Source organism: Phoenix dactylifera, chromosome 15, assembly GCF_009389715.1.
Source record: "Phoenix dactylifera cultivar Barhee BC4 chromosome 15, palm_55x_up_171113_PBpolish2nd_filt_p, whole genome shotgun sequence".
Lineage (NCBI taxonomy): Eukaryota > Viridiplantae > Streptophyta > Magnoliopsida > Arecales > Arecaceae > Phoenix > Phoenix dactylifera.
Genome location: NC_052406.1, coordinates 6,515,719 through 6,543,341, shown reverse-complemented (window position 1 = coordinate 6,543,341; position 27,623 = coordinate 6,515,719). Strand labels below are relative to the sequence as shown.

Here is a 27,623-nt window from a genome sequence, read left to right as displayed (position 1 = left end):
CAAGAGTCGTCATCTTAGACCTGTTTTATTTTTTACTTGGGCACCAGTTGCATAATACACACAGCATGTACCCAACCCACCACCTCCCCCAAGAAAAAAAAAATGTTTCCATTTTTTCTTCCCTCCGTACCTTCTTCTTCTCACTTCCTCAGTAACACCTGCAAATTACCATTATACTTTAAAATAATAAATCAAAAAAAATTATAACTACAATATTTTAAAATTAATTGATTGAAAACTCGCTAGATTGAGGCATACGAGAACATTGTCCTAAAAACGTGTGACAATTTTGTTCTCGAGATACAATAATATAGTTCAGCCCGATCTTTTTTGACCAGCACAATCACTCACGATTGATCAGAATAATTTTTTCAAATTTCTAAAAAGGATATCAAGAATTCATGGTTTGATCATTAACTTGCAGCCAAATGGCTCATTCGTGGGCCACACACGAAAATCAGGACAGTATTTTAGCTTTCTTTCACCATTAGATCAGGTCATGAGCTTGGCTCAATAATGAGAAATTAAAATAAAAAATGGGACATCAAGAAATAAGTGGTAAATTTGGCAGCGTTTTACTTAAAAAAATGGAAATAAGAACGCTGTCTCCTGTTTCCATCAGGACTGAGAATCCTCGCTCTAAAGTGGTCCTAATCCACTGTGACAGCGGCCGCCGCCCCCTTCGATAAAACCCCTATCCCCGAAAGATGCGGCTTTTTTCTTCATTCCGGACATCCAAAGCTGTCTGCGCCGATGGTCGGCTCCGGATGCCGGAATCCCGGACAGACATCCGCTGGAATCGATCCTAGCTCCACTGCGCGCGACGGCGACTCCCCGCCAGCCCCCATAGCGAGATCCGACCCCCGACTTCCCCTCTTCAACCTCTCCGTCCTCGGCCAGAAGATGGACTCCCTCAGCCGTCTCCTCTCCGACTCCATCGGCCGCCGCGCCCCCCTCGACGGCGGCCAGCTTCAGATCGTCTCCGCCGAGATCGCCTCCGCCGTCCACCAGACCATCCTCAACGGCGCCGCCCTCCTCGCCTCCTCCCAGCCCGCCGACGGCGCCCCCACGTCCGCCATCGATCCAGCTGCCGGAAGAGTAGCCGGTCAGATCGGTTCCGACCAGGATCCGGCGAGCTCGGCCGCGGAGGACGGCGACGCGGCGGAGGACGGCGACATCGTGGAGATCGACACGGCGGAGCTGCTGGCGGAGCACGTCCACTTCTGCGAGATCTGCGGCAAGGGGTTCAAGCGCGACGCCAACCTCCGGATGCACATGCGGGCCCACGGCAACCGGTTCAAGACCCTAAAGGCCCTCTCCAAGCCGCCGGACCGGGACAACCGCCGGCCGGAGGACGGCGGCGGGAGGAAAGTGAGGTACTCGTGCCCGTTCGTCGGCTGCAACCGTAACCGGCACCACAGCCGGTTCCGGCCGCTGAAATCGGCGGTGTGCGTCAAGAACCACTTCAAGAGGAGCCACTGCCCCAAGATGTATTCTTGCCACCGGTGCAACAAGAAGAGCTTCTCGGTGCCGGCCGACCTCAGGAGCCACCTCAAGCACTGCGGCGAGAGCCCGTGGCGGTGCTCGTGTGGGACGAGCTTCTCGAGGAAGGATAAGCTCTTTGGGCATGTCGCTCTGTTTGAAGGGCACTTGCCGGCGGTCGGGACGGGAGATGAGGAGGAGGAGGAGGAGGAGGAGGGGAAAGCGAAAGAATTGGTGGTGGGAGGAGGAGAGGATATTGGAAGGGGAGGAGATGAGCCAGTTGGTGGAGAGGGTCTTGATCCCGAGTTCTTGGACAGGTTAATGAAGGAATTGGAAGGGCTTGAAGGTGGTAACTGGCCAGAACGTTAGCATATAACAGGTAAGTGTATTTCCATCCTGTTAATGAGTTTTTTGTTCTAAATTAGGATTTATTGTGTTTGCAATAAGATCTTCCTTGTGTAATTTCTGCACGCTCCTGAATATGTATAGCAGTATACGTTTCCTTTTTTATTTTTTGGCTATTTTTCTGTTTCTTTTTATAGTTTTGTTTTTCTTGCCCCCCCAAGAAAAAAACTTAACTTGAGCTTTAATGGCATACAGCATTCATAAGCACAGAGGATTGAGGGTTGACATGATTAGTTTTATCATTCTTAACTTAACTTGAGCTTTAATGGCATACAGCATTCATAAGCACAGAGGATTGAGGGTTGACATTATTAGTTTTATCATTCTTAGATGCATTTTTTGGTTGGGAATGTTTTAGCGTTCATTGTTTTTTCTTGGATTTTTTCACAATGAAGGCATGTGTGACCTGCCCTGCCCCTTGTGAAAAGTTTGTTTCTAGAAAATGGCTCCTGCTTGGTATCCATGGAATAATCTCATGGAGGACTTATTTGTGTTGTTGTTTCCGAGGAAGCAGATGTTATTATATGTCTTGTTCATCATTGTTGAGGCAGCTGTGACATTTTGATCATCGCTGCTGTGTTTTCAGTTGCAGGTTCGTTTAGGTTTACGTTAGATTAGATCCAGCCGATTGTGGCACAATATCCTGATGCAACCCAGATGACAAATATAAGCTTCAATGAACTTATCTTGCCGTAATCTGCTTAAATCTGGGCGGATTTAATATCTTTTGCAGATTTCCCCCCCTCTTTTTGTTGTAGTTACAGAAGGTTCTGTTTTAGATATTATATTCTTATTGGATGAATGTTGAGATCTCTGCACTGCAGCTTAGGGCCTGTTTGGTATTGCTTTTGTTTTGTATTCCATTTTCAAAAACCTAAGAAGAAAAATGAACTAGATTGTACAAATGTATGCTGCGAACACCACCTGTTTAATTGCAAATGGAGTACTTGTTTAAAAAATAATTAGTCTTAATCTTCAACTGATGGTCATGATAAGTTCAGTTAAATCAATGAACTGGACAAGGAACATATCTCTTAGTGTAATAAAACAGAAGCCGCCAATGTAGCTTTTCTACAGAAAATTGAATGAAGGATTTGATAATTTGATCTCTTCATCTCCTCTCTTTGTCCTCAGCTTTCTTCCACTTTAGATGATCTTCTTTGACCCAAGGCTTAAATAATCACATTGAGATTACAATTGTTATCCTGAAGTGCTGAAAATTTCTACAAGCGTAAATAATTTTTAGATATGAAATAAAATTTCAGATCTAAAATATTCACAAGAACCTTGATTTAGATTTTCATCACATTTTGTGAGACTGATTCTACCTACCGAGGAGAATTTTTAGCTAACTAATTCTCAAATTAAGTATCACTAGCTACTAAATTCTACTCGAACTTCATATCAAAGGAAAAAAAAACTACTTGAACTTATATAATATTTGAAAATGACCGGCATGACCTGCTAGGTGCGAGTTTTAATGTTTGTGATCATGTAAGAGTATTGAGGATGACAATGTTTTATAGATTAGTGTCAAGTATTGCCAAGTTGGTACACTTCATCACATCTTAATTTTTTTTTTTCTATGTTTCATGTTTGGCATGAAAACTATTTGGATATCTTCTTATATTTATTCTTTTTTGGATTTATTTATTTTTTGGGCAGTGTTGACCTTTGAGCACCAGTTTATGCACCTGCCTAGCACCTATGTTCTTGATAGCCCCTACCTACCCATTTGTCCCCTACAGTTATTCAAAACATTGAATTAATATCTTCCTGGGGAGCTAGACTGATATATGTATGAACTTGCTTTACAATGATAATTAAAGTGCAATTAAGAGGCCTATGAAATACTTAAAAGGAATTTTTTCTTATGGTTTTTAGTTCATTAGATTTTCATTGTAATAGACAGATCTCAACTGCTATGGTTCAAATGAAGTTATTTCGCTCTTCGTTAGCTTTAGGCTTCTGTAGTTGGGTGCTGTGCGGTGGAACACCCTGGGGGTCTCGCATATATGGGTGTGGTTCTGCCACCATAGCTTTGATATTAAACGTTATACTTTACAACAACCCTAGCTTAGGTGTGCATGTTAAGCCAGTACCTTGTGATAAGAACCTGACCTGTAGTATTAGATGGTATAAAATTCATCTTCAAGGAAACCAAGTTCAAGAGCTTGGACATATGAAACATCTGTGAATGATGGTTATGAAACTTCAAGTATAAAAAGATGGCTTTTGTGTAAACATTGTACATGTTGTATATCAATCTTCATCAAAATCTTCAGTACATTTCTAGTTCCTGTTGTAGTTCATGGGGTGCTTATTGCTGACCTATATGACATATGGCATTGTCCTTGTTATGATCTTAAATTGACCTCAATATTCTATGCAACTCAAAAAGTTAAAAATGCAATAGGCTGCATTCTTGGCCTATGGATATTGGGGTCCTGTTCTATAGGAAGATAAGCATAAATCTATTAGGATCGCAAGGGTTTTAAGCTATAGATAACTTCCATAAGTGTCCACACCACAAAGAACAGCTGAAAATAGATGAGTAAAAGGCACCCACCTTGAGAGATAATTCCTTAGGTTCTCTCAATACTCCTCTTTGTCGTCAACTGCTCCTTTTGCTTAGGCGGATGGCAACCCTCTCCACATTGTTAGCACTAGGAAGAAATCCTAAGTTCAACTCCTTGTGGCATTTCCACCCATTTTCATTTTTTTTAAAAAAGAAAATTCTTGTTTTTCTTCTCTACAAACTCCCTCTTCTGCTTTGAATGATACGACTCCCAGGCTCCTATGTTGCCCTGCACCTATATTCTTTTGAACTCAAACATCCTGCACCAATTTTCTACAAACTGAAATATCTACCTTTTCTTGCTCTTTCTCAAAGAATTTGAAGTTGTAATGGCACCTCTTTATGATTGTTACTTCGATGATTCAATTATGATTTCAAATAGAAGAAGAAGAAGAAGAAGAAGAAGAAGAAGGCAGGAGAGATGGAGCTATCGCATACTGAAGGCAGGAGAGATGGAGCTATCGCATACCAAGAATTTTTTTGAGAGGGACAGAAACCCAACTTCACTATAATTATACAAGTCAAGTCCCAGTACTTTGGGAATGTATCATGTAAGATTTATACCCAGAATATTTGGCTGCTAAGGGGAAGCCCAACGCTAGCAAATGATATTGTTTATCTGGTCGTTCTGATTGTTATGGGATAGCATTCATCTGGAAAAGGAGTATATGGTGCATAAATTTGCATCAATCTGGTGCACCCAAAGGCCTTAAGCTCTTCTCCTTGGTGGAGATCCATGGTGTGCTTGCGTTGATGGGGTCATGTATTGGATGACAGATGTCAACAAAGTAGGCTGGTTGACTACTAAATTGGATAATAAACACCTTGCATCCTTTTATCATTTCTTTCGACCTTAGAGATGATAAGTAGTGATTGCACCAGCATCTTCTTTCTTAAATTATCCATGGTGAAAAATTTTCGTACAAATATCTGAACTCCTTCCACAAATTTGATGGGAAACTATATATAGTGACTTTTGCGTTAAAAAAATGCCTCTCAGGTTTTTAAAAGATGGACTATTTGTAACAATCACATAAAGGATATTGTGTAGTTTATATAGACGGTGTCTCAGTTTTCTCTAAAATAAGAAAAGAACATAAACAACAATCTGTAATGGCTTCATAAAAAATGAGACTTTCTTTTTCACCTAATAAGATTGAGCCTGAAAACAAGATATTGAATATTCAGGTTTGCATATTAGAGAAGGAAAATCAAAAATGAAACCACATATTCGAGAAATTTTTTTTAAAAAAAATCCAGAATTGCAAAGTCTAAAACAAATAAAAGTTTCTTAGGAATACTTAATTATGAATGAAAATTCATCCAAGAAAGTTAATCCAGTATATCACTATCTTAAAGATCAACCAGAAAAATCATCTATCTTGATTAAAAAAATAAAAAATAAAACAAAAATTTATAGATATTCATTAAAAAGAGTGTGTAAATCTTCCATGTATATATTGGCCAAATAAAAGTGACAAGTTAGTATTATACTCAAATTCTAGTAACAAAAATAGGGGGAGTGTATAACAGAAAAAAATATTGAGAAAGTATGTGGGCATGGTAGCGGAGGGTTTACTAATGCAGAAAGAAGTTATAATATATATGAAAAGGAACTATTAAGAGTTATTAAAAGTCTAGATTCTTATAACATACATCTAATAGATAAATATTTATTGTTGGAACTGAAAACAAGTCTTGGCAGAATGTATAAAATATAGAAGAAGAGAGATTAATGAAAGAAGAATAAGATGCTTAAACTATTGAATTTATTGAAGAGAAATCTAGTATTCTTGCCAATTATTTTAGCAGGTCAGAAGATTCCTAAAACAGGAGACTGGCGAAGATTCTAAGCAAGTGTAAAATTTTTATTTTGAGGAATAAAACTCAAAGCTTTGAAGACCTCAACCAATCTAGCCAATTATTTTTCATTTTGTTGCTGAAGTAGCTCCTTATGATGTAAAAGAAGTTCATTTTGTTTATTGTTGTTGCGGACCATGATTTTGAGATGAAGTCGGACTTCTTGAAGAGAGAATAGGAAAAGGATGAGAAAGGATGAGAGATCAAACTGAAGCTTTGATAACAAATACTACCGGAAATAGTAGGGTAAAGCAAGCGAAGGAAGATAACAAATAGGAAAGAGAGATAACAAGTAAAATCTGCTACTAAATTCAAAGAAATTGACCACAAAATTCTTTCGAAATTCTTCACCATACTTCTTTCACTACTATGTATGTATTTATGTGGACACGAGATGACCTTGTATATCCCATTGCATTAATGCTTATACTATTTTAAAGACAAACTCTAAAAGACATCATGCATGAATAGTAATAAATAAGGCTAGAAAAATTAAGTGACATTTAATATTGATAATATATAATTAAAGCGTAATAATTTCTAACTATTAATAGCATAATTAATACGAGACTTTGATTTCTTAACTGAACTATAAATCACTTCAAAATGGGCTGAATCAAGATGGACTGACCAAATGTAGTTGCTCCATGGCTCCTGTTTCAAATATTATGCTTGATGAATATAAAAATGAAGGTCAAATGAGCAGTTACTCTTTGATTTCAGAGCATAACATGATATAGAAAATGCTATAAAAATATAACAACAAAAAGGCATGATTCATGCCCATCCACCAAGGATAAGTAACAAAGTCAGGAGCCGCACATAGTGTTTAGTCCAAAAGTCCACAAACCCAGCTAGACCTCTTTTGTTGGAGATAAAATAAATGCAAGTAGACTTATATTAGCACATTCAATATGGGACTAAGTAAAGGAATGTTTTAGATTTCCCAATTGTATAGTGTTTTGCCAAATGATACGCCAACTGAAAAACCATTTAAAATCATTAAAAAAATCCAGAAAATAACTTTAAAATTATCTAACAGTGATCTATAGAATAATCACACAATACAAACCCTCTTATCTTATTGTTATACAAGATATGACCGATTCCTTGAAGCTCTCTCATCTTCTGTTGTATAAATTATGTAAATTCATCATTAATCTTCTGATGTTAGTTTTCTGAAATGGCAAATCGATTTGGAGACATTGTGGATGTTTTGATTTAGTGGTTCGACAAATTGAAACAGTGATCAACTGGATGAAAAATTTCACAGTTGACCATAGGACCCCTTGTTTTCTCAAAAAGAACCATAGACTTCTACTGTATGTTCAGAATACTTCGGCTAAAATCGATTGAAGCATTAAAGAAATTTCTTCTGCCATAAACGAATAAGGCAGCTATTTTGTCTCCCATACGATCTATGCCCAAATAGCTAGAAAGGTATAGTAAAATGGTAGCAGTTCCAGAGCACGTCATTTGACTGTACATCATCGAAAAGTTCTTGACATGAGAGAGAGATGCGAGACAAATTCTCATATCAAATTTTACAACCTAAATTAATTCACCACAAGCACTTAAAATGTACCAAGTAAAATAAACGGTTGGATTTCGATAAGAAAACACTTTCAGTTTAGGAGATTTTGCAGAAAAAATTCACTTTGATTTCATCTTTGCAAAACTCTCTTTTTGCAGAAACTAACCATCTCAAACTATACCAGATTATTATGCCTTTACATTTAATAAATAATCAGTATGCACATGTTGGTAATAAATAGGCGTATGATAGACAAGTGTTCACCCAAGAATGTGCTTAAGCAAGTCATGAGGGAAAAGGTGCAATGGTCCAAGGAAGTTTGAAGTGGATTTTTTCTTCAAAAAAGGAATAGAAGTGACCTGCTTTTCAAAATGAGATAAAGTGGGGTTTCTCCATGTACAGCTCCCTTCAATTCAAAAGGCATAATGGGATTTCAACAAAATGTGAGATTCTTCTCGATGAAGAGAAGACCAAGGCAGAGGCATGTACCTAGAGGCCCTTTAGCCTCTGCCTGCATAGCAACAATTACAAAAACAAAGCAGGAATAAAGAAAAGGAAACTATTTTCTCACCATTCTTCAATTCATCTTCCCCCAGAGAGTTCAATGGCTTCCAGGTTACCCACAGATGAAGCATCTTCCTCCCAATCAAATCTCCTTTGCAGCATCTCATGTTCTTGCCTCCGTGAAACTTCAATCCACTCTTCCCACCTCTCGGCCAGCCCCTCCCCTTCAAGCATCCGAACTACTTCAGACATCGAGGGACGATCCTCTGGTGATGCTTGGGCGCAAAGCAAAGCAACCTGAATCATTATTTCCACTTCCTGGCTGTCATAGTTCTCATGTAGGTTGCGGTCGACAATAGCACCCAATCGTTTTTCCCTCTCTAGTTTCTTAACCTAAATTTGCAGAAGAACAGTCACTAGCAATATCATTTAAGAGCCACTAATATGAGTAACTAATCTGAATAGCAAAAAACAACAGCTATCTGCATATGCAAGAAACAAACATTTAAAGGTTCCTTGTATAAATATATAAAAACAAAGATCCACATGTTATCAAAAGGGCAAGCAATGAACTATTCTCATTTTGTATGAGATTGAGACGAGCACGCCTAAAACAATTCAATGGTAACCAAGTTCTTCCATGCCAACGAAATGTTATACTTCTAATCTAGCCTTCTTGCATGTGTATAATTGAGATCATGTCTAGTTCATCCTATGGTAGAGAAATTGCTTGTTGATATTTTGTAAAATGACGTAGGATGGAATCCCATCTTCAAGTCAAAAATGAGAAAATTTATGAAAATAAAGGAGAAAAAGAAAAAGAACTTGCAGACTGCATCAAAGCATAATATTATACTTTTTCAGTGCAATTATCTGGTATGTTGTATATAGAAGCATAATGGAACCATTTCCAAGGATGCAACAAGCTGTAATTGATTCAGGTTTTCCTGTTCAGTACATCCAAAAACCCACATTTGTCCACGATAGAGGCTCAAGTTCAAAAAGCAGTGGCATCAAGTTTTTGCCGGCCTTCCTAGTCTTACAGTTCATCTCATGTGCCCAATAACTATGTACATGTGACAGCGTATATATTTAGTACGTAGTTTACGATATTGGTATATTTTTAGTAGTATTCGCATCTTGATAGTGACCACTTTTTTTTTTATGTATCTTTACTTTGAGCTGTAACTTAGTGCGAGAAGCCCAATCACAAATATGGCTTCACAGAATTTTAGGGTGATACTGTAAATGATGTGGTGGGTAAAGGACAAGCGAGTACCAAAATACCATGCATCTTGCACCATTCAAGATAAGGCATTGCCTATGATAATACTGTTGTCTTGCTGAGTATGCGTCTTGCACCATTCAAAATAAGGCATGCCTTATAATAATAGTGTTGTCTAACTAAGTATCAGTGAACTCAGACATGCAATGCTACAGATACGATCTTAATATCCAATTCTTTACAATTCTTGTACTGTATGCAAGAAATAAAACTTTGGGCTTGTTCTTTCGGGAGTAATTATCATGGAAAAGTTGGTCAACTTTCTCATTGACCAACTTACCCATATTCTTATGCTTCTCTAGATGGATTTTTCCATGGGTAGCATTTACCTATGAAATCGAAGGAAAATCTTACCCACCTAGGATGTAGGTAAGACATTTTCCCATCAGCCAGAGTAATAACTTTTTTATTTTGCTCCTGAAAAACTCCTAGCCCCATAATAATAATAATATTAACAACAACAGTAATATATTATATTATTGGTATATTACATAATAGTCTAATATATAATATAACATAAAATAATTATAAAATATATTATAATATATAATGTTACAGTATAATATATATTCTCTAAAGTATATTATATGTTGTTATATATTATACTATATAATATAATATGATATATTATAATATAAAATATAATACACTATACTATTATTATCATAATATAACATATGATTATAATATATTATATTCAAATTTAATATATTATATACTTATTATATTATAATATCATACTATATTACATTATTAATATAATATAATATCATTATTATATAATATTTCAATATAATATATTTTATTATAAAATATTATGTTATATTATATTATAAAATATCATAAGGTGTACTATATTATATTATACATAATATATTATAATATATAATAATATAATACATATTATCAATATCTTATTATATATGATTATATATTATATTTTAGATATAATATAATAATATATTATTATAAATAATACTATTTGTATAATAAATGGTATTATGGAAAATATGGATAGATCTTAGCAACTTACTCGAGAAAGTAGTAACACAAGAGAACATGGGTAATAGATTATAGAGCCATTCTCTAATGCATAAAAGAACATAGGTAAATTATTTTCCTATCTAAATGTTGCCTGAGAAATACTTACTCGGAAAAAATACAGATTTTCGGTAAGTTTTTCACCCTCCAAAAAATGGGCCATTAAGAACTAAACATGTTACATGTACTCTCCAACATTTATCATACGATAGAAATTTCCCCGAACATATTTTTAGGAGTTTTCCACATACCCTTGCAAATATGGATTATATCTACTAATAAAAAAAAATTGTTTGCAAACAAAATGCTCAATTCATCCTTTCTTGCATTGATAACCCTCAAGTTAGATTTTTGGCTAATAGCGTAATGTCCTATTTTAAGTATAAAATGACGCTTTCAAGGTTTTAAATCTCATGGGACGGGAGCATTCCAGTTTTTTCATGGAACGGGACACCCCACATCCCACCCCATCCCCTTAAGCATCCCAGTCGAGCATCTCGGACGGATAAATCATCAGCTGCTGGCGTTGAGATATGTGCGGATAGATGAATAACAGAGCTTTGAGACTTTGAGATTTGTGTGGTTAGTGATCAAATGATGCTTTCATGCTAAGGAGAATCCTTTTGCACGAAAGATCCCCATTCCGGTCTTCTCCATGTGTGCATCGGAAAGGAGAAAAAAACACGTGGACTCTGGCTAAGGCGCTAAGACCCATGATTGGCCGAGTGCCCCCGTGACTACTAAGTACTGAGCCTATGCTCACCATGGAAAAAACATAGAAGAAAGAGGACCCCCACCAACCGAGTTGCCTCCCTCCTCTCTCTCAGTGATCATGCCAATGCATCAGCAAAGAAAATAAGGTAAAGAATAATCGCTTTCCTACTTCCTCCTAGCAACGAGTCGAAGCATCGTCAAAAAAGAAACTGAGGGCACGTCCCGATCGGGATAGCCATATTGATGCGTGACCGGCGGGATGAAGGCAGCATGGTCAAGACAGGGGACAAAAATGTGTTTTGGGGTCCCGCACCATCCCACTTGCCCCGATCTCACTGGAACGGGACGAGATGGCTAGGACGGCCCCCATCCCGCCGAGACTTCAATCCTCAGACTCTTTTACCCTTTGGGTCGATACCCCTGAAAAATATATGCAAATTATAACTTTATGATACAAATTGAATGTTAAATTTTTCAGGGGTGATATTGTAAAAGGGTAATATAGTCATTTCATACTTAAAATCGGTACTTATTAACACCATAAGGCAAAAATCTAATGAGAGGGATATCATTGCAAAAATAGGATGACTGAAGGGGTAGAGACACAGATACTGATTTTCAACTGGTAAATATCTAATAACCCATATTTGAATGGGCATACATGCCAAAGTCCATTTTCCTAAAAAAAAAATGCAAGTAAAAACCATGATCTCCTACTCATTTTGTGCCAATTCTAAGCATAGCGTATTGTTATTATTTTGCACCAAAAGATCGGTGTGGTCTCTTCATTTAAAATGGATGCCTGGTGTCAAGATGCTCAGATGGTCGCTGATACTTCATCCTCCACTAAATTAACATTTATATGATTGTGAAGAGATAGATACAACTAACATACTACTAAGAAAGCCGATGTTCATTTTGTTTTATATCAAGAAAATGGAGAAAAAAGTGCAAACTTCAGAAGTAATCTTGATGACTTCAGGATAATATTGTTTGGCTTGAAATGGTTGTAAGTTGAATTGCTAATACTTGCAATTAAGTACTCCCAACAAGACACTCCAAAAAAATGTGCCAAGAGGTGATAATTCGGCCTAAGTTAAGCATGATATGCCAAATTTTGAGCAAGCAATATAAGTAACAGTAGCAAGTTTCGCCGTCTCGGTACCAGATCCTGAACCAATACCACATTAGCATTATGTCGGTACAGTACGGTACGAAGTTACTTCGGCGTACCGAGTGTCGATACGCCATCCGTATCGGCTACCGATACCGAACTGGTATGGTACGCCCCGCACTGCCTGATTCAGGCCAGTACAGCAAACCATGAACAATAGTATAAGTAATATGTCATTTGAGTTGCACAAATCGTATAGATTGTTATCATCTAAGCTATTAATGTATTAGCCTATTTCATTTATGAGGATGCAAGTCATAGAATACAACATTTATAAGTCATACATATATGAAGACATGAAATATTGGGGCCATATAATTTAATACAAACTACTATGAACACAAAGATACACAAATGAGACTTAGTAACTCATGTGTCTACAGAGTAGTTTAGTCATTTGACCTAGGCAATCAAGGAAGTCACCAATTCGGAATAGCTAAGTGCTTTGATTATCTTTTCAGTACCATAAACAGCAGAAATGCAGCAAAGTGGTGGCAAGTATCAACTATATGACTATGTCCGTTAAAACTAGAAAAGTTTATAATGCGAGAAATGTTTACTCACATAATATGAAAAACCATGCAGAAGAAGAAAAAAACAAAATCATGACATAACCATTGTAAGAAATCATGTGATTGAAAGCAAAAAGATGTAATTCAGCGGAGCTAGGTAAGCTTACATGATCAAGCAAGAGTACATCATCTTCTTCCTCTAAGCGAGAGAAGTCTATAGCACGTTGTCCAGTAACAAGTTCGAGAAGCATGATCCCATAACCAAAAACATCAGTTTTCTCAGATGACCTTCCAGTCGACAAATATTCAGGTGCTATGTGGCCCATAGTCCCCCGAACTTGAGTTGTCACAGATGTACTCCTCACATCAACCAATTTTGCCAAGCCAAAGTCCCCAACAACTGCTTCAAAATCTTCATCAAGCAAGACATTAGCAGCTTTAACATCGCGGTGTATAATTTTTGGGTTGCAATGTTCGTGAAGGTACTCCAAACCGCGTGCAGTGCCTAAAGCCACTCTTTTTCTTGTAGGCCAATCTAAAACTGGTTCCCCGGGTTTAAAGTCTGCATTCGTCAAGGCATCAAGGACATACAATCAGAAATCAACAGTAATAAAGATAGGTGTTAGGTTAACTGAAAAGTGATACTCCAATGGACTCTGAGAGCAAATGACATAGAATCAAATGTGAATTATAGTGCATCAAATGCATGACTTATTGACATATGCCAGTCAATTCAGATTGCATGCCAGACCATTGCCACTGAACATGCTAAGGTGAGATTCAGGAGGCACCCACTCATCCTAGAAGGTTTCCTATTCACTAAATATGATAAATCACTTGACTCTTGGAAAAAAAAAGTGTTAAAGAAATTATGTTCAAAATAGTATGCACTTCCTTACAACCCATAGCATTTTAGTAGGCCTTCTTATGACAGTTTGAAGCATTGATGGTCTTCAAGACCTTACTCACCAAAATGTAGCATTACTATATAGTACTCCACTTGAATATGTAGAGGTCAACATGAAGTTTTAAGCACATTATATTAGTGTAATTATGCTTTCACACAAAAATGGAAATGTTTGAGAACAGGGGTAGAGCCTTAACTAGAGCAAAGATTTCTTGCCCACGCAATAAATTCCCTTCTTAATAGAGGGAAAGAAATCAGAAAGAATTCACGCGGAAAGAATGACATATTGGGAAAAAATTATGGAATGAAGAAATTTGGTAACTTCATAGTTGTCTCAGCATTAGTACCTCGTAAACGGTAGGCAACACTCAAGTTTTGCATAAAAGGATAAACTAGAAGCCGTTCTGTTGGTGTTGTACAGAAACCAAACAACCTTAATAGATTTCTGTGAACTGCTACACTTATCAGCTCGACTTCACGTAAAAAGGCAGCCTCCCCTCCAGGATTTCCACAATAAGTCAACCTTTTTACAGCAATTTTCGTGTTATCTGGAAGCACTCCTTTATATACTTTTCCAAAACCCCCCTGTCCAAGAATATTTTTCTCACTGAAGCTGTCTGTTGCAAGTTGTAATTCTCGCCAAGCAAATCTTTTCAACTGTCCAAATGCAATCCTGCGATCAACTTCACCTAAGCATCAAAATTGTTGACAATTTGTCAGAAACATCTGCTCCAATCCCATGGAAACAACCATTTTAATAATATTGCAATCTTTAAGCTGAGGTCATGCAAAATATATACAAAAAATGAAGGTTGATTTTGAAAATTGATAGATAGAGCGCAAGCCAGCAAATTTTTCCAATCCCCCTCCAGTTTAACTTAAGTTGCAAATGTATTGAAAAATTTAATCATGATGAAGAAAGATTTAGATGCCCAAAAACAAAAATTCAGAACACTAGAAGTGGATACTGAATGGGAGAAAAGACAAAAGCACCAAGTGCAGTAATACCAATTTAAATATGCATACAAGAGTTCCAAATGAAAGCTTGGTAAACCATCTAATTTAATAAATAAATGAAAAGACAGACCTGCAACATCTACAAAAACTTCCCGTCGATAACTTTTCCTCCTAATCTTGCACAACAGAAACACAACCCCTATAACAAGGACCCCTATTACTCCTCCAACGCTCCCCAGCACAATTCCAATCTCTGAATTGCTGGGTCCTCCTGTCAAGACAAGTCAAAAATAAGGACTGTTGCCTAGAGCCAAAATAGAGATTTTCTTCCCTCCCAAAGTAAAAGGTTTTCCAAATAAATATAGGTAATCCTAGAGAAAGGACATAACAAATAGCGCATGTTTACCTTGGCCAGCTACATTGGATGCACAAGGGTGTGGAAAATTTGAGCCACAATTTAGATTGTTACCTGTAAAGCTGCATGAAATAACCAAATCAGATCAACAGCCATGATTGGAGCGCTTGCATCCAGATATTGTAAAGATCTGGCCATACTTGTATTTCGCTACTTGGAATAGACGATCTGGTACCTGACCACTAAGATGATTAGATGCTAGACCACTGCAAACACAAGTCAGATTGTGGTTGTCAAGATTTATAAGAAACATTTCCGAACATAAAGTAATGCTTCAACATTGTCAAAAAATATCTAAGCATGAAGACAGATTAAAACACATTTTTGTGGTTTCTTACAAAGCATACCCAAAATCAACATCATTAGTGGTGGCACTTACATGTCATTTAAGCCTGAAAGGTTTGAAAGGGATTCAGGAATATTTCCAGTAAGTTTATTTTGATTCAAAGTCCTGATCACAAAGTTAAACAAATGCAACAAATGAGGAGAGGTTGATTCCAAGTTTCCAACATTTGACTTAAATGGTAAAGTTATGATCCTACTTACAAAATTGAAAGCTTCAAAAGCCTGCCAAGAGAAGCAGGTATTTCTCCACTTAAAAGATTATTTTCCAAATTCAAGTTTGTCAGACTAGATAAATTTCCAAATGATTCTGGTACTCCGCCAGTTATATTGTTATCTGGCAATGACCTGCATAGTTACACATCAAGTTAGGTGAGAAATGAGGAACAGGGGCTAGATGGCTGCAACGATGCAGTAATTCTAATATGGGGAATTGCACCATGTACAGAAAGCCATTGGTTATTACTTTCCCATGTAACATGTTAGGCAAAATGTATGTACAAATAAAGTAACAATGTACAGATTTACAAGCCTATACTCCCCCCAACACATGCATGGATAAAAAGCATTATTTACACTTTTGTTATTTCAGAATCAATTAGTGCAAATTCAAAACCATGGTGTTGATGCTGATGGGAGTTACATCAACTCCTTGGCATCCCTCTCCTTCTAGGGAGCACCATGCTCTTGATGGTAACTTTCATAAAAGCCGCAGAAAATCTAGAATGTGAGGACAGATGGGTTCCATAGCAAATTCAACATATAATATAAAGGTGCATAAGATCACTCCTTTCCTCCTGGAACCAACCTGACCTGGACAGGAAATATTTCATCCCACTCTTTAGTGATCCTTCTGTCATTGCTTTTGTACTTCTATTAGTGCATTGCTTTACTATCAATGCGGACAATTCTCAAGCTATATACTTAGATTAATAAAATTATTATATGCTAACTCCCGTAATACAATGAATCTGATGCCCAAACTGCATATTTGGATATTAAGCTTAAAAAACAAATCGCAACATATAAGTTTTCCTCATTTGACTTAGTATTAATACTCAAATGTATCAACAAAAGAAACAACATATAATTCAAAATATAGTCAGCGGAACCATCCCAAACTATCCGGTTCGGAGCGTATTGAGCCGTACTGGCGGCGGACTGGGACGGTTCTGGCAACCAAAACGAGAAATCGGTGACGGAAGGGGAAAAGGTGAAGGAACAAGAGGAAAAGAGAGAGGGCGGGGGAGGGAGGGGGAAGGAGGGAGGTGGAGGCCGGCCGGCAGAGGGCCGGGGAGCTGTGCAGAGGAGGGGCTCCGCCAAAATAGGGGAATCAGAGGTGGAGTTCCTCCTCTGCACAACTCGTCGGCCCTCCGCCGGCCTACTCTCTCCCTCCCTCCCCCTTCTCTCTCTCTTTTTTCCTCTCTCCTGTTCTCCCTCTCCCCCGCCCCCTTTACTGTGTTGGTATGACCCTGTGTTGCCCCCCCTCTACTGTGTCGGTACGGGCCCGGCATAAAACAGCATGGGGCCGTATCGACCCGTGCCATTGGGCAACCACTACGAGCTCCAGTCCCGGCATAGGAATTCTTGATTCAAAATAACTTTTCCATCATAAAAGCTAATTATAGCATATGTTGACTATACTGACTCTCTCTAAAGCCATTTACAATGACAAAAGTCACTTTTCCTCAAATGAAGAATTATAGTGGATAGCCCTATCTTCTTTTTATGCGGCAATTATATAATAACATAACTATAAGTATATCATAAATATCTGATGCAAGTCATGTACAAGCAAACTGAGTTGGATCAAGATCAGCAATCTATAGAATAAAAGAAAATTGAACCCAATTTCACAAAAGAATAGCTCTAAAGGTATTTAGTCTTTCTATCCACCAGATAACACAACGTGTTCCCCCATAATAAGGAATTGCTTATGAGTGTGAGCTCTAGGAGATTTCACAATGTTTCTATTTGTCTCAATCCAGTATACCAAAAAGAAAGTTCCAGTTTTCTATATCCAATTATGCCCCTTTTTTTTGTAATCTATGCCCCTGCTTCTAGCATCAATCTTGTAGGCATACTTCCTAGTTGCATGAGCTTACAATTTGTAACTGTGATTGGCCTTCTGCATCATACATCAAGCCCTGCCAAAAGCTGGCTTTGCTAGGAATTTCAGTATTGTATCATAGCATGTTGAGTTCAGGTTGAGAAACAATTGCAGAAAGTTTTCACACTTCAATGACCTCTATTTTGATTCATTAATTTAACCTGTGGACTAAGTTTTGCAAGTGTACACTAAGGTAAGGTGATATCATGAAGATTTCAAAAATCTTTGGAGACAAATAACTACACTTACAATACATTTAAATGGTTCAGCTCTCCAATTCTTGGTGACAAGGTTCCGGTGAATCCCATGTTAGGCAATGTTCTGCACAAAGCAACAATACCAATAAAGGAAAAGCAAGGCATTGTATTAGGCATTGTTCTGAGCAAAAGGATAAGCTAGAAATCAAAAAACGTGATTAAATTGGTAATGTATATGTACTCCATAATAGCAAAAAAAACATCTGGAAAGAATAAATAAACAGGCACTGAGATATCAAGAAATAACTTACACTTGAATGACATTGTTGTTATTATCACAAATAACAGAGTTCCATGTGCAAGGATTGACTTGATTTGGATTCCAATCAACAAGCTGACTGCCAGTGGCATTTAACTTAAGCTTCATGTCATATAATGCATCTCCTAGAAACACAAGAATATTAATAAGTTCAAAAAAATAGATAACAATAGAATGCATGGCAGATATATAACTTTGTCAATTTTGAGCAAATAATAGAATAAAGCAGTTCATCAACTACATTTTGCTAATAAAAGTCCATTGACGCACATATCATCATAAGCATGCCAACAGTCAAGGTCTAATCGTCATTGGCCTGCCAAAATATACACATCATCTTAAAGTAGCAGATGCACCTGAAGCTTATTCCTTCCTGAAAAAGTTAAATATTTTTACAGGTGGGGGTTAAAGAAAAGCATTTTCTTACACAACTAAATGTCCTTACGGTACTTTTTAATTAGTTCTTTTCTGCACCATCAAGTTGGAAAAGCCGGACAAACCTCCAAACCCACCCCAACAGTATAAATTGTTATGACCCATAACTAATACACTAATACCCACCCAGTCATACCCCATTCTCCACTCCCAGTTCACCAGATAGAGCTCCCAATGCCATCCTACTCCCACCCCTTGAAAGTTGAAACAGACTGTGTTCAATTTTTTCATTTTCTTCCCAAATACTCATAGTTCCTTTTCATACACAATGGATCATCCAAGTGTACCAGAAATGAGGCCAGGTTATTCTTTTTATCGTGGTCCAAAATAATGATATTAAGAAAGTTAGGTGGACTGAAACTCCAAACAAATACAGGCAACGCCAAAACAATCCTAATTTTGCTCCCATATCCACCCAATTAGCCTGCAATGAACTAGATGGGCAATTGTCACCTCCAAGGCTCCACTTGACACCATGCGTACTTTCTTTTGGTTAATAAAACTGCAACATCACATTTTACACCTAATGGCATCTATTAGAAAAGCAAGAGCTTACATACTGCAAAGCTTATAGAAACCCTCCTATCAGAGTATCCAGCCCAGCATTAAGGCAACAATGGTCTGGAGAGAAAAAAAAAGAAAAAGAAAAAATGAAAAGCTTTGATAGACATATACTGCAGCCTCTGCTCAATCTATTGACAACTACACCCCTGCATCTGCTACAAAGCAAACTGAGGCATTTTCAAGGAGAACAAAAGCCTGCAAAAGAATTTCTAGCCAGAAATGCGACAGGAAAATGTAGTTGGTTGCAGATCTACACCATTTAGTACTAGGCTCAAATTGGCAATCTTATAGCAGATTAACATCGAGTGATAGAGCTTATGCTGCTACAAAGAGGATATCAAGGTAGCTAAAGCGATAACTATCTTGAGCAATTTGAAGCATATAAACCCCTGGAAAAATTTGTCTTATCCATGGAATATCAACACCACCATTTCCTATATAGAGCACTACTGCAACAAATTAGGCAGAAGCTTGCACACACATGGTATGAGCCTGACTAATATCTTCTTGCCAGCCTCACTGCTTCCTGGCAGCAGACCTTTTCACATGATATTGCTACACTATTTAATTTTTTAAAAATGTTAAGGAAAAACAACCAATTTCATCTATATGATAAGTACAGAAGGAAGCTGTTGATATATGCAGTCAGGTGTTCTTTTGATATCATTGATAATCTTATGATTGACTCTCAAATAGTTGCTAAAAAGATGACGTATGTCATTGGCAATGAGAAAAGAGATAGCAGAGATCCATGTCTTATGCAGCTTACCACACAAGAAAAGTGAATAGATATGTTTCTCTAAACAAGTAGGCATCTGTAATTTCTTATAATTTGCAAATTATCGTATTTAAATTTCATGAAGCATGCATGCTTCAAGACATTGGAGAATACTAATATCTACACTCCAGTTTTCTGTGTTTGGCATGGTTAACCGTTTGTATTGCTCAGGGATATTGTTACTTAGTCACACCAACTTTCCTGTATTCTGCAAGTTAGACCTTTTCTTCCATAACAGCAGCAAAAATCATCAGAAACATAAAAGTAAGAAGAAGGCAAGACAAACAGGACAAGATAGCCAAGATTCGCCATTAAGGTGACAAGAGAACAGGCAAGCAAAAAAATGTCACAGAAGTAACTCCCTTCAACCACAAGACTGACAGCACCCTCAAACAACCAGTTGATGCAGATTCTAGAGTCAATGTCCAAAAACCACTGTTATTATCAAAATCATGTTCCACACTCTCCATATCTCATAGCTATAGTTGTTTGAAAAATCCTTATTTACTTCTTTCCAGATCTCCAACTAAAATCACAAGAGGGTATATTTCCAACTCTTTCTCTCTTCTAATTTGTGTGGGTTGAGCAAATGAGTCACCCCTCATTGTCCCCATATAACAGAAGCATTGATTTGCTTTTGTAAACCTAAATATTACCTATACTATATCAAAAGAAGAGGTTGGAATTTTGGAATATTCGATCAAGACTCCATCCATCACTTTTCTCTCAACATATTCAGCACCAAGAAAAGAGGGAAAAAATCCTTGTCCAACCTCCTTGCTCCATCTTTCTCAAGTCCCTTTCTCTCCACATTTCACAGGCATATAAAAATATGAAGAATCAGAAGATACAGTACCTAAGATATAGTTAGCTGAACAAGCCAGTTAATATCACATATTATTATAAATATCGTTGCTGCTTCTATGTTCCAATCGAAATAGGTTAATATCTCAAAATTTCCATATATAGGTATCTATCCTCTATTACATTCAATTTCTCATGTTATCATAAATATACAAGCCTCTCCTCTATTTCATTCAAATAAGCATTACAGCCATCGATTAAGATTGATTTTCTTCCATAAAAAGAGATTGACAAATGGTACACCAATAGAAAACTAAGCTTATTTAACCATTTACATCCATCCATCAGACATCAACTCATTTTATTATTTTCTATTTGTATGAAATTTCATTTCCTATTTTATTTTGTGCATTGTCACTTTTATTTTTAATTCAATTAATAATTTTTGTGTTCTTTTTATCTTTTATTCAATTTTGTTTTTTAAAATTTCCTTTGACATGCGTTGCGCTTGCTAATTTGCTAGTATGCCAAATACTCCACATAAAACAACAATAGAGAAGTGATGTAAAAACATTTTCTTCCAAGTGAAATAAAAAACAATTTGAATCAACCTCCATAAACACATCATGTGAATCCTTTTTAATGAGATATCAATCCTAGATTGACTTGAGATGAGAGCTTGAATTTTGACAGAAACCATTGGATATTACATTTCCATATTCCAAGTACAATGCCACCATCTGCAAACAAATGATCTCATTCTGAACATATTATTAATCTCCCACCCTCAATTTACTCCATCATGCTCTTCCAACCCCACCTTGAGTTTCTGAATCCCGAGTATTTGGTCTTTTATTTGCAACAATTGTTCCAATCCATCAAAAAGGAATTGTTTGATTCCTCCATCTCCACTTTGTACGATATCACTTTGGATCAAGGTTTCAAATATCGCTAGAATGGGCGGTACGAACTATAACGTATCATTTTGACAGGTTTCCAGCACTGGTAACTAGTGTGTTGATATGGAACACGGTCCCATACCATCTGTCACTACCTGGTGCCATATCATTTTGGCAAAAAAAATGGTACAAGGTCTGATACCAATATCTAAAACCATGCTTTGAATTCTATAATGCAACCCAATTAAAATATATATATATATATATATATATATATATTAAATATGCTGATTCAAGAAATTCGTTCTCACTAGAGTAATTTTAATTTTAAAAGACACAACACCATTCTTCCACCCTGCAATTTTCTATCCATTTCTCCAATCCCAAGGTTTCATTACCAATCTCATGGACACCCCAAATCAGAAATAAGCAGCAACAATTTAGTTAAAGTCCAACTAATTAACACCTAGCTCAAGTTTTCCACCCGCCACCAAGACCTACTAGATAAAGTTTTACGACAATTCACTCTTAAGACTATCAATCTATCAAAAGAAATCAAGGAGAACATTGAGGGTAACTTTTGCAGATAAGTTTCATTAAAAATAGGAGTACAGTTGTATAATGCAAATGGATAACTAGTGGTGCTTCATGTTAAACATAAAGCCCCATTCGACCCTACCCCTCAGTTCTAGAACATATTTCTTTGCGGCAAGATATGCCATCTTAGTACCGAGCCCCATACCGGTTCCACACTATCACTGTGTTGGTACGGTACGGTACGGAGCCGATTCCGTATACCGAGTGTCAGTATATCTCCTGTACCGTATACCGGTACTGCTCGGTTCGGTACAGTACGACACACCATGCTTTGAGAGCCTACATCATTATTGTACAATGTTGAGCTATGATAACATATAATCTTAGCACTCCAACAACTACAGTAACTTTAGATCATCTGTTAATTTACACTTTTATAGTCAACTCATCTATGTGCTATCTAGTCCTTCCCAAATATGCCCCAACTCAATTTTAATCACCATTATCATACTCATATTCATCCAATATTGAACTTGCATATCCTAAGTACATAATGAAGAAGCAATCTCTTACTTGCGCCTCTTTTGCGCAAGTGCTTAAGGCAGCTAAATCAGTTGCCATAAGTTGGCTTCAAGCACTTTGGCAACAAATATCAGATTAATCCTGTAGCTTTATAAACATATAGGTCTATAAAAATCTGATACCTCTTCTTAAAATTTTTGGTATTAAAGCAGCATAAGTGGCACTGATGTCAGTAAAAAACATTAATGACAATATCTCTAAAAATCTTCAAAATATATTCCTTGATTCTGCATGTGTATCTTCTAGAAAAGTAAAGAGTCGAGATCATGCTGCAAAAATGTCACGAAAAGCGACAGGTTATAGAAGGAATGGAAGACAAAAACCAGGCACTCAAGTGTATTTAAAAAACAGAAGGGAAGACAGACTTGTTCGGGTAACTCCAGTAGAGATTTACTATTTAAAACTAAGAGATGTGGTTCATCAATTGTAGTAGAACTACTACGTTGCATTGTGATGTAGATCTGAACACACACAAGTTATTTCTTGCCATCTCACAATGATGTCCGATGCGATTATGCTCTAGAAATCAGAACCACTGCATCCCTAACAGACTTATATACTGCATAGCACTATGACCAACACCAAAGGGTACTTCTATCTTATTAACTGTCCAATTTAAGTTACAAATGTTTTTGAAAAAGCAATTGTTCCAAAGTTATATGTCCAAAACATAATATTCTAAGAAAACAATCTTTCTAGCCCAAGAATACATCAAACATTGATGAACCACTGCATCCCTAACAGACTTATATACTGCATAGCACTATGACCAACACCACCAAAGGGTACTTCTATCTTATTAACTGTCCAATTTAAGTTACAAATGTTTTTGAAAAAGCAATTGTTCCAAAGTTATATGTCCAAAACATAATATTCTAAGAAAACAATCTTTCTAGCCCAAGAATACATCAAACATTGATGGATTTTGATACAAATAAAACAAACAGGAACAATCTTTTGTTGATCTTAGCAATCTTGACTGCCAAAAAGTAAACAAAGGATATCACACATCATAATACAATGGTTGCTTGATAATAGAAAATTGATCAACAAAATGATAATATGAAGATCACCTAGATTGATGATCAAACAAATGAGAGAAAAAGAAATACAATGAACAGATGGCATCATAAATTCAATCACTCTTTTAAACAGCACGATTCAATAGTTAAACCATTTATGTAGTGCTTGGTGCCAAAGTATCACGTCAAAGAACAAGACCATAACAGGATCCAGAGTAATTGACCAAAAGTTCCTTCGCAAACAATCCTATATGTACATAGCACAATTTGCTAGTGATGAACCAGAAAATGAGATATTCCCATACATTTGTAAGAAACTTTACTGAATAAATAGTAAGAATTCCTTCCCTACTATAAATAATCAGGGGAAGGCCAGAAAAAGATGTTAATAAACTTCTTCCAAAGAGATATAAGACCTCCATGAATTCATACAGAAAACAATCACGAGTTAAAGACTAACATGCAAAAGAAGAAGGACATACTTCATCCTAAAAAGAGAGCACACCAAACAAAGAATCACTCTTAATTATTTCTAAAAGATAATGAAGAGAAGTCAAAAGTACCTTGACGATCAGATTCAGCAAAAGGTTGCAGAAAGGCCACAATGAACAGTACAATGATCAACTTCATCTTTCTTGAATTTTCCTCACTTGTGCTAGTTAAAGTGGTCTTAAGGAAGGCAATTTCCTAGTAGTGTCATGTGATCAAGATAAACATAATACAGAAAATATCAGTATACGAGAGTCTTGTTAAAAAGAAAAATGGAAACAAAGAAAAAGAATTTATGAAGACTCCCCCATGTAAGTTAATTTCAAAGGGAATGATGGAAGAAACAGGGTTAACATCTACACTCAACATTTTGAGTTTCCAAAAGGGTTCTTAGGTTGTATTTTGCAAAAGTGACATGAACCATACAAGTATCCTATGTTCCACATAAGAATTCAATTACAGGATGTTCCACATACAATTCCATTTACGAATCACAACTATGAAACACTACATCTGAAATATGTTAAGGGAAACAATCGTATCTAAGACTTGAAAGCAAGTGTTGGAATGAACAAAGAAGATGTATGATCAACTTATGTGGAAAAACAACAATAGGCAGACTCTATCACATAATATTAATGTAAGTATCAAATGGAAGAAAAACAAATATACATGGACAGCACAGAAATAAGCATGCACATAGATCAAGCTCACCCAATGAGACCCCAAACTTGACCTTATTTAGGCTTGGACCTGGTTCCCTAAGTTTGGGCTTGATTTATTACAATTATTGATCATTGGATGGGCCTTAGGATTGACACAGGTGAAACACTGGCCCCTGAGACATTACATGTATGCCTATCTCTTAGGGACAAAAAACTGCATCAACCCCTCATGAACTGCATCAACCCCTGTGAATTGCACCAATCCCCTCATGCTATGTTGGCACAAGGAACTAACAAGGCTGAGAGGCGTGCAATATTGTTACTCCTTAGACCTTTTAAACTCCCAGCTTCATGCAACAAAACTAAGGCATGCAGTACTATCTAGCCCCCATAGATCTAATATTAAGCTGATGCATTACTAGTGATATAAGCCAAGAGAGCAGAACCACACTCATGTAAAGAAAACAACCTAATCATTAAACATGTTAGTTTATTAGGTAATAGTTTCAACTACAAGGGCTACAACTGATTCTAGAAAATTTGATTTGTAACAGAAGCAAATTCTAGCTTGACAAATATAAGATTGTTGAACGGTAACCATGAATTTGAATCATGGGATTTCTTGTTGGTAAACATCCCATCAATGTTTTAGAAAACTTAAGTTACAGACGAGTGGCCACCAAGAGGAAGGTGAGTGCCTAGGTTTGGCCTAGAGGTCAAGATGACCCCAAAGAAGGTGAATCAGAAAACTAACAATTTTTAAATTTAAAAAAAAATCTAAAAAGATGGTTATGATCAGAGGAAGAAAAAAGAAATGCAGCATATCAAATAAAAGAAGCAAGTCAATGGGAAGTACAAAAGCCAGGCACCAATTTGATATTGATTAAATCGATTTCTTTCTATATACTCAACAGGATGTAGAACATTAAAGTGCCCTAGGAAATAATGCACTGTTGGTTTTGATTAAAATAAGCCCATGTAAGGCATGATTGTTAGGTAACTCTCAGTTTATATCTGCATATGATGAAGTCTCTCAGTTTCAGTGATGAACTCCATTGCCAAGCACAAAGCCAACATGGCCCGAACATGGGGGGCCCAGTTTGAATCAGATCTATTTTCCTTTCTCCTATTTCTACTGTTTTTCTTTTTTATCATGGTTCATGGAGCTCCATACTTTCCATCACTCCATCTCCATGATGCTGTAACTATTCTCATCTTAAATAAACGTAATCCACAAGAGAAATGCACCTCCCAAAAATTGAGTGCGAATTTATCAAATTATATGAATAACAAAAAAAAAAAAGAGTACTACCTCACATGTGCATCGCACATGCCAGAATCTAGTTGATGATTATGAGCCTATTTTCACTATCCATTTTCACTGGGCACTCTCTCCATACATAGCCAGAAATTTACCACAGCTATCTATAGTGCGCAAACTGGTTACAACCTGAGATTGCATCCCTCCTTCACTTGGAAGGAGGTTCTGAGTTCAAAACTTCAAGAGATGATTCTCAACACTCTGACATAGTTAAATTCTCATTAGTTATAGCAATTTGTAGGGACAAGATATGGATGCTAAAACAGGAGGAAACAGAAGACGTCAACTTCACAGTCACTCGAAACACACACAAAAGAAACACAAAGTGAGAGAAAAAACGAGGCCATGATAGCATACTGAAAACGTGCTCCGGACCAATGATGCAATCCCCAATAGTTCAAACAGTGGGAGAAAAACGGAATCTTTCCAATCTTCCAACGAATCCAAAGCCCAAAAAAATCACAACTTTTGTCAAAAATCTTCGAAATTCCCAACTCACCCCAAAATCAAAAAGAAAAGAAAAAGAAGAAAAAGGAAAGAAATGCTCCTCACCGAAATTCTCCAAAAAATCTCCCAATTTTAACACGAATCCACTTAAAAGAACATAAACATACTCGATCTGATGTCATAAACCGGCAACAAGAAGAAACTAAACGGGACAACAAGATCTCTAAACCTGGAGGAGGATGCAAATCGATTGCGCCGAGAACGACAGAAATCTTTACTCCTCACTCGTTTTCCACTAGAATTCAAAAGAAATCCTTTATGCCCGGCTGGTTGCCCTACTTTTAGCCAAAACTATCCCCATTCGCAGCCTTTCCTCTGAGCCCCGCTATCAATTACAGAGAGATTGCAGCTCGCTACCCACCCCCGCACACAGCTCACGAGGCTTGTAGTGAAAAAATATAAGAAATACGAAAAGCTTTAAGCTTCTTAAAAGCGTTGCCGCCGAGCCGGGATGGTAAACTCGCCACTAAGCGCCCGGTCGGACATTGAACCGGGTTTTGCCAAGCGGGATCTAACGGTTCCTGTCAAGCATTTGCGTGATCCAACTACAATGGTAACATTTCGGCCTGTTACGTTGGTTACCTTTTTTATTTATTTATTTATTTATTTACGAAACCAAAAGGAGAAGGGGCGAGGAAGGGACAAGCCCACCGCCGCGTAGCAGCCCCCACTAGACCCCCACCC

At 37.1% G+C, this 27,623-nt stretch overlaps 2 protein-coding genes across 11 annotated transcripts; one reads left to right on the top strand and one right to left on the bottom strand.

Annotated features, from left to right (window-relative positions):
* Positions 1 to 663: 663 nt before the first annotated feature.
* LOC103707935 (protein SENSITIVE TO PROTON RHIZOTOXICITY 1-like) lies at positions 664 to 5,164 on the top strand. Of its 7 annotated transcripts, none has more exons than XM_039134247.1 (3): positions 664 to 1,861; positions 4,854 to 4,877; positions 4,909 to 5,164. In XM_039134247.1, the coding sequence occupies exon 1, from the start codon at positions 754 to 756 to the stop codon at positions 1,849 to 1,851; it is 1,098 nt and encodes a 365-aa protein (XP_038990175.1). In that variant the 5' UTR covers positions 664 to 753; the 3' UTR covers positions 1,852 to 1,861; positions 4,854 to 4,877; positions 4,909 to 5,164. The 7 variants fall into 7 exon arrangements, with proteins under 7 accessions (XP_038990175.1, XP_038990176.1, XP_038990174.1 ...); XM_039134248.1 differs by having other exon boundaries at positions 4,851 to 4,877; XM_039134246.1 differs by having other exon boundaries at positions 4,848 to 4,877.
* A 3,000-nt stretch (positions 5,165 to 8,164) lies between these two features.
* On the bottom strand, positions 8,165 to 27,320 carry LOC103707936 (LRR receptor kinase SERK2-like). 4 transcript variants are annotated; one of them, XM_008792659.3, is made up of 12 exons: positions 27,109 to 27,320; positions 24,521 to 24,644; positions 18,329 to 18,461; positions 18,070 to 18,141; positions 15,915 to 16,058; positions 15,748 to 15,819; positions 15,509 to 15,574; positions 15,360 to 15,430; positions 15,084 to 15,224; positions 14,344 to 14,685; positions 13,257 to 13,651; positions 8,165 to 8,756 (listed from the first exon to the last, which is right to left on the bottom strand). In XM_008792659.3, exons 2-12 carry the CDS (start codon positions 24,585 to 24,587, stop codon positions 8,442 to 8,444), a joined length of 1,818 nt encoding a protein of 605 aa, XP_008790881.2. In that variant the 5' UTR covers positions 24,588 to 24,644; positions 27,109 to 27,320; the 3' UTR covers positions 8,165 to 8,441. The 4 variants fall into 4 exon arrangements, with proteins under 4 accessions (XP_008790881.2, XP_038990169.1, XP_038990170.1 ...); XM_039134241.1 differs by lacking the exon at positions 27,109 to 27,320 and adding an exon at positions 27,047 to 27,076; XM_039134242.1 differs by lacking the exon at positions 27,109 to 27,320 and adding an exon at positions 26,985 to 27,004.
* Positions 27,321 to 27,623: the final 303 nt, after the last annotated feature.

Coding starts and splice junctions, on each gene's coding strand:
- LOC103707935 (XM_039134247.1), top strand. CDS start 754: ATGGTCGGCTCCGGATGCCGGAATCCCGGACAGACATCCGCTGGAATC.
- LOC103707936 (XM_039134241.1), bottom strand. Junction 16,059..18,069: donor CTGAACCATTTAAATGTATT/GTAAGTGTAGTT, acceptor GTAACTATGCAG/GTCATTGCCAGATAACAATA. Junction 15,820..15,914: donor CTTTTGAAGCTTTCAATTTT/GTAAGTAGGATC, acceptor CTTTGTGATCAG/GACTTTGAATCAAAATAAAC.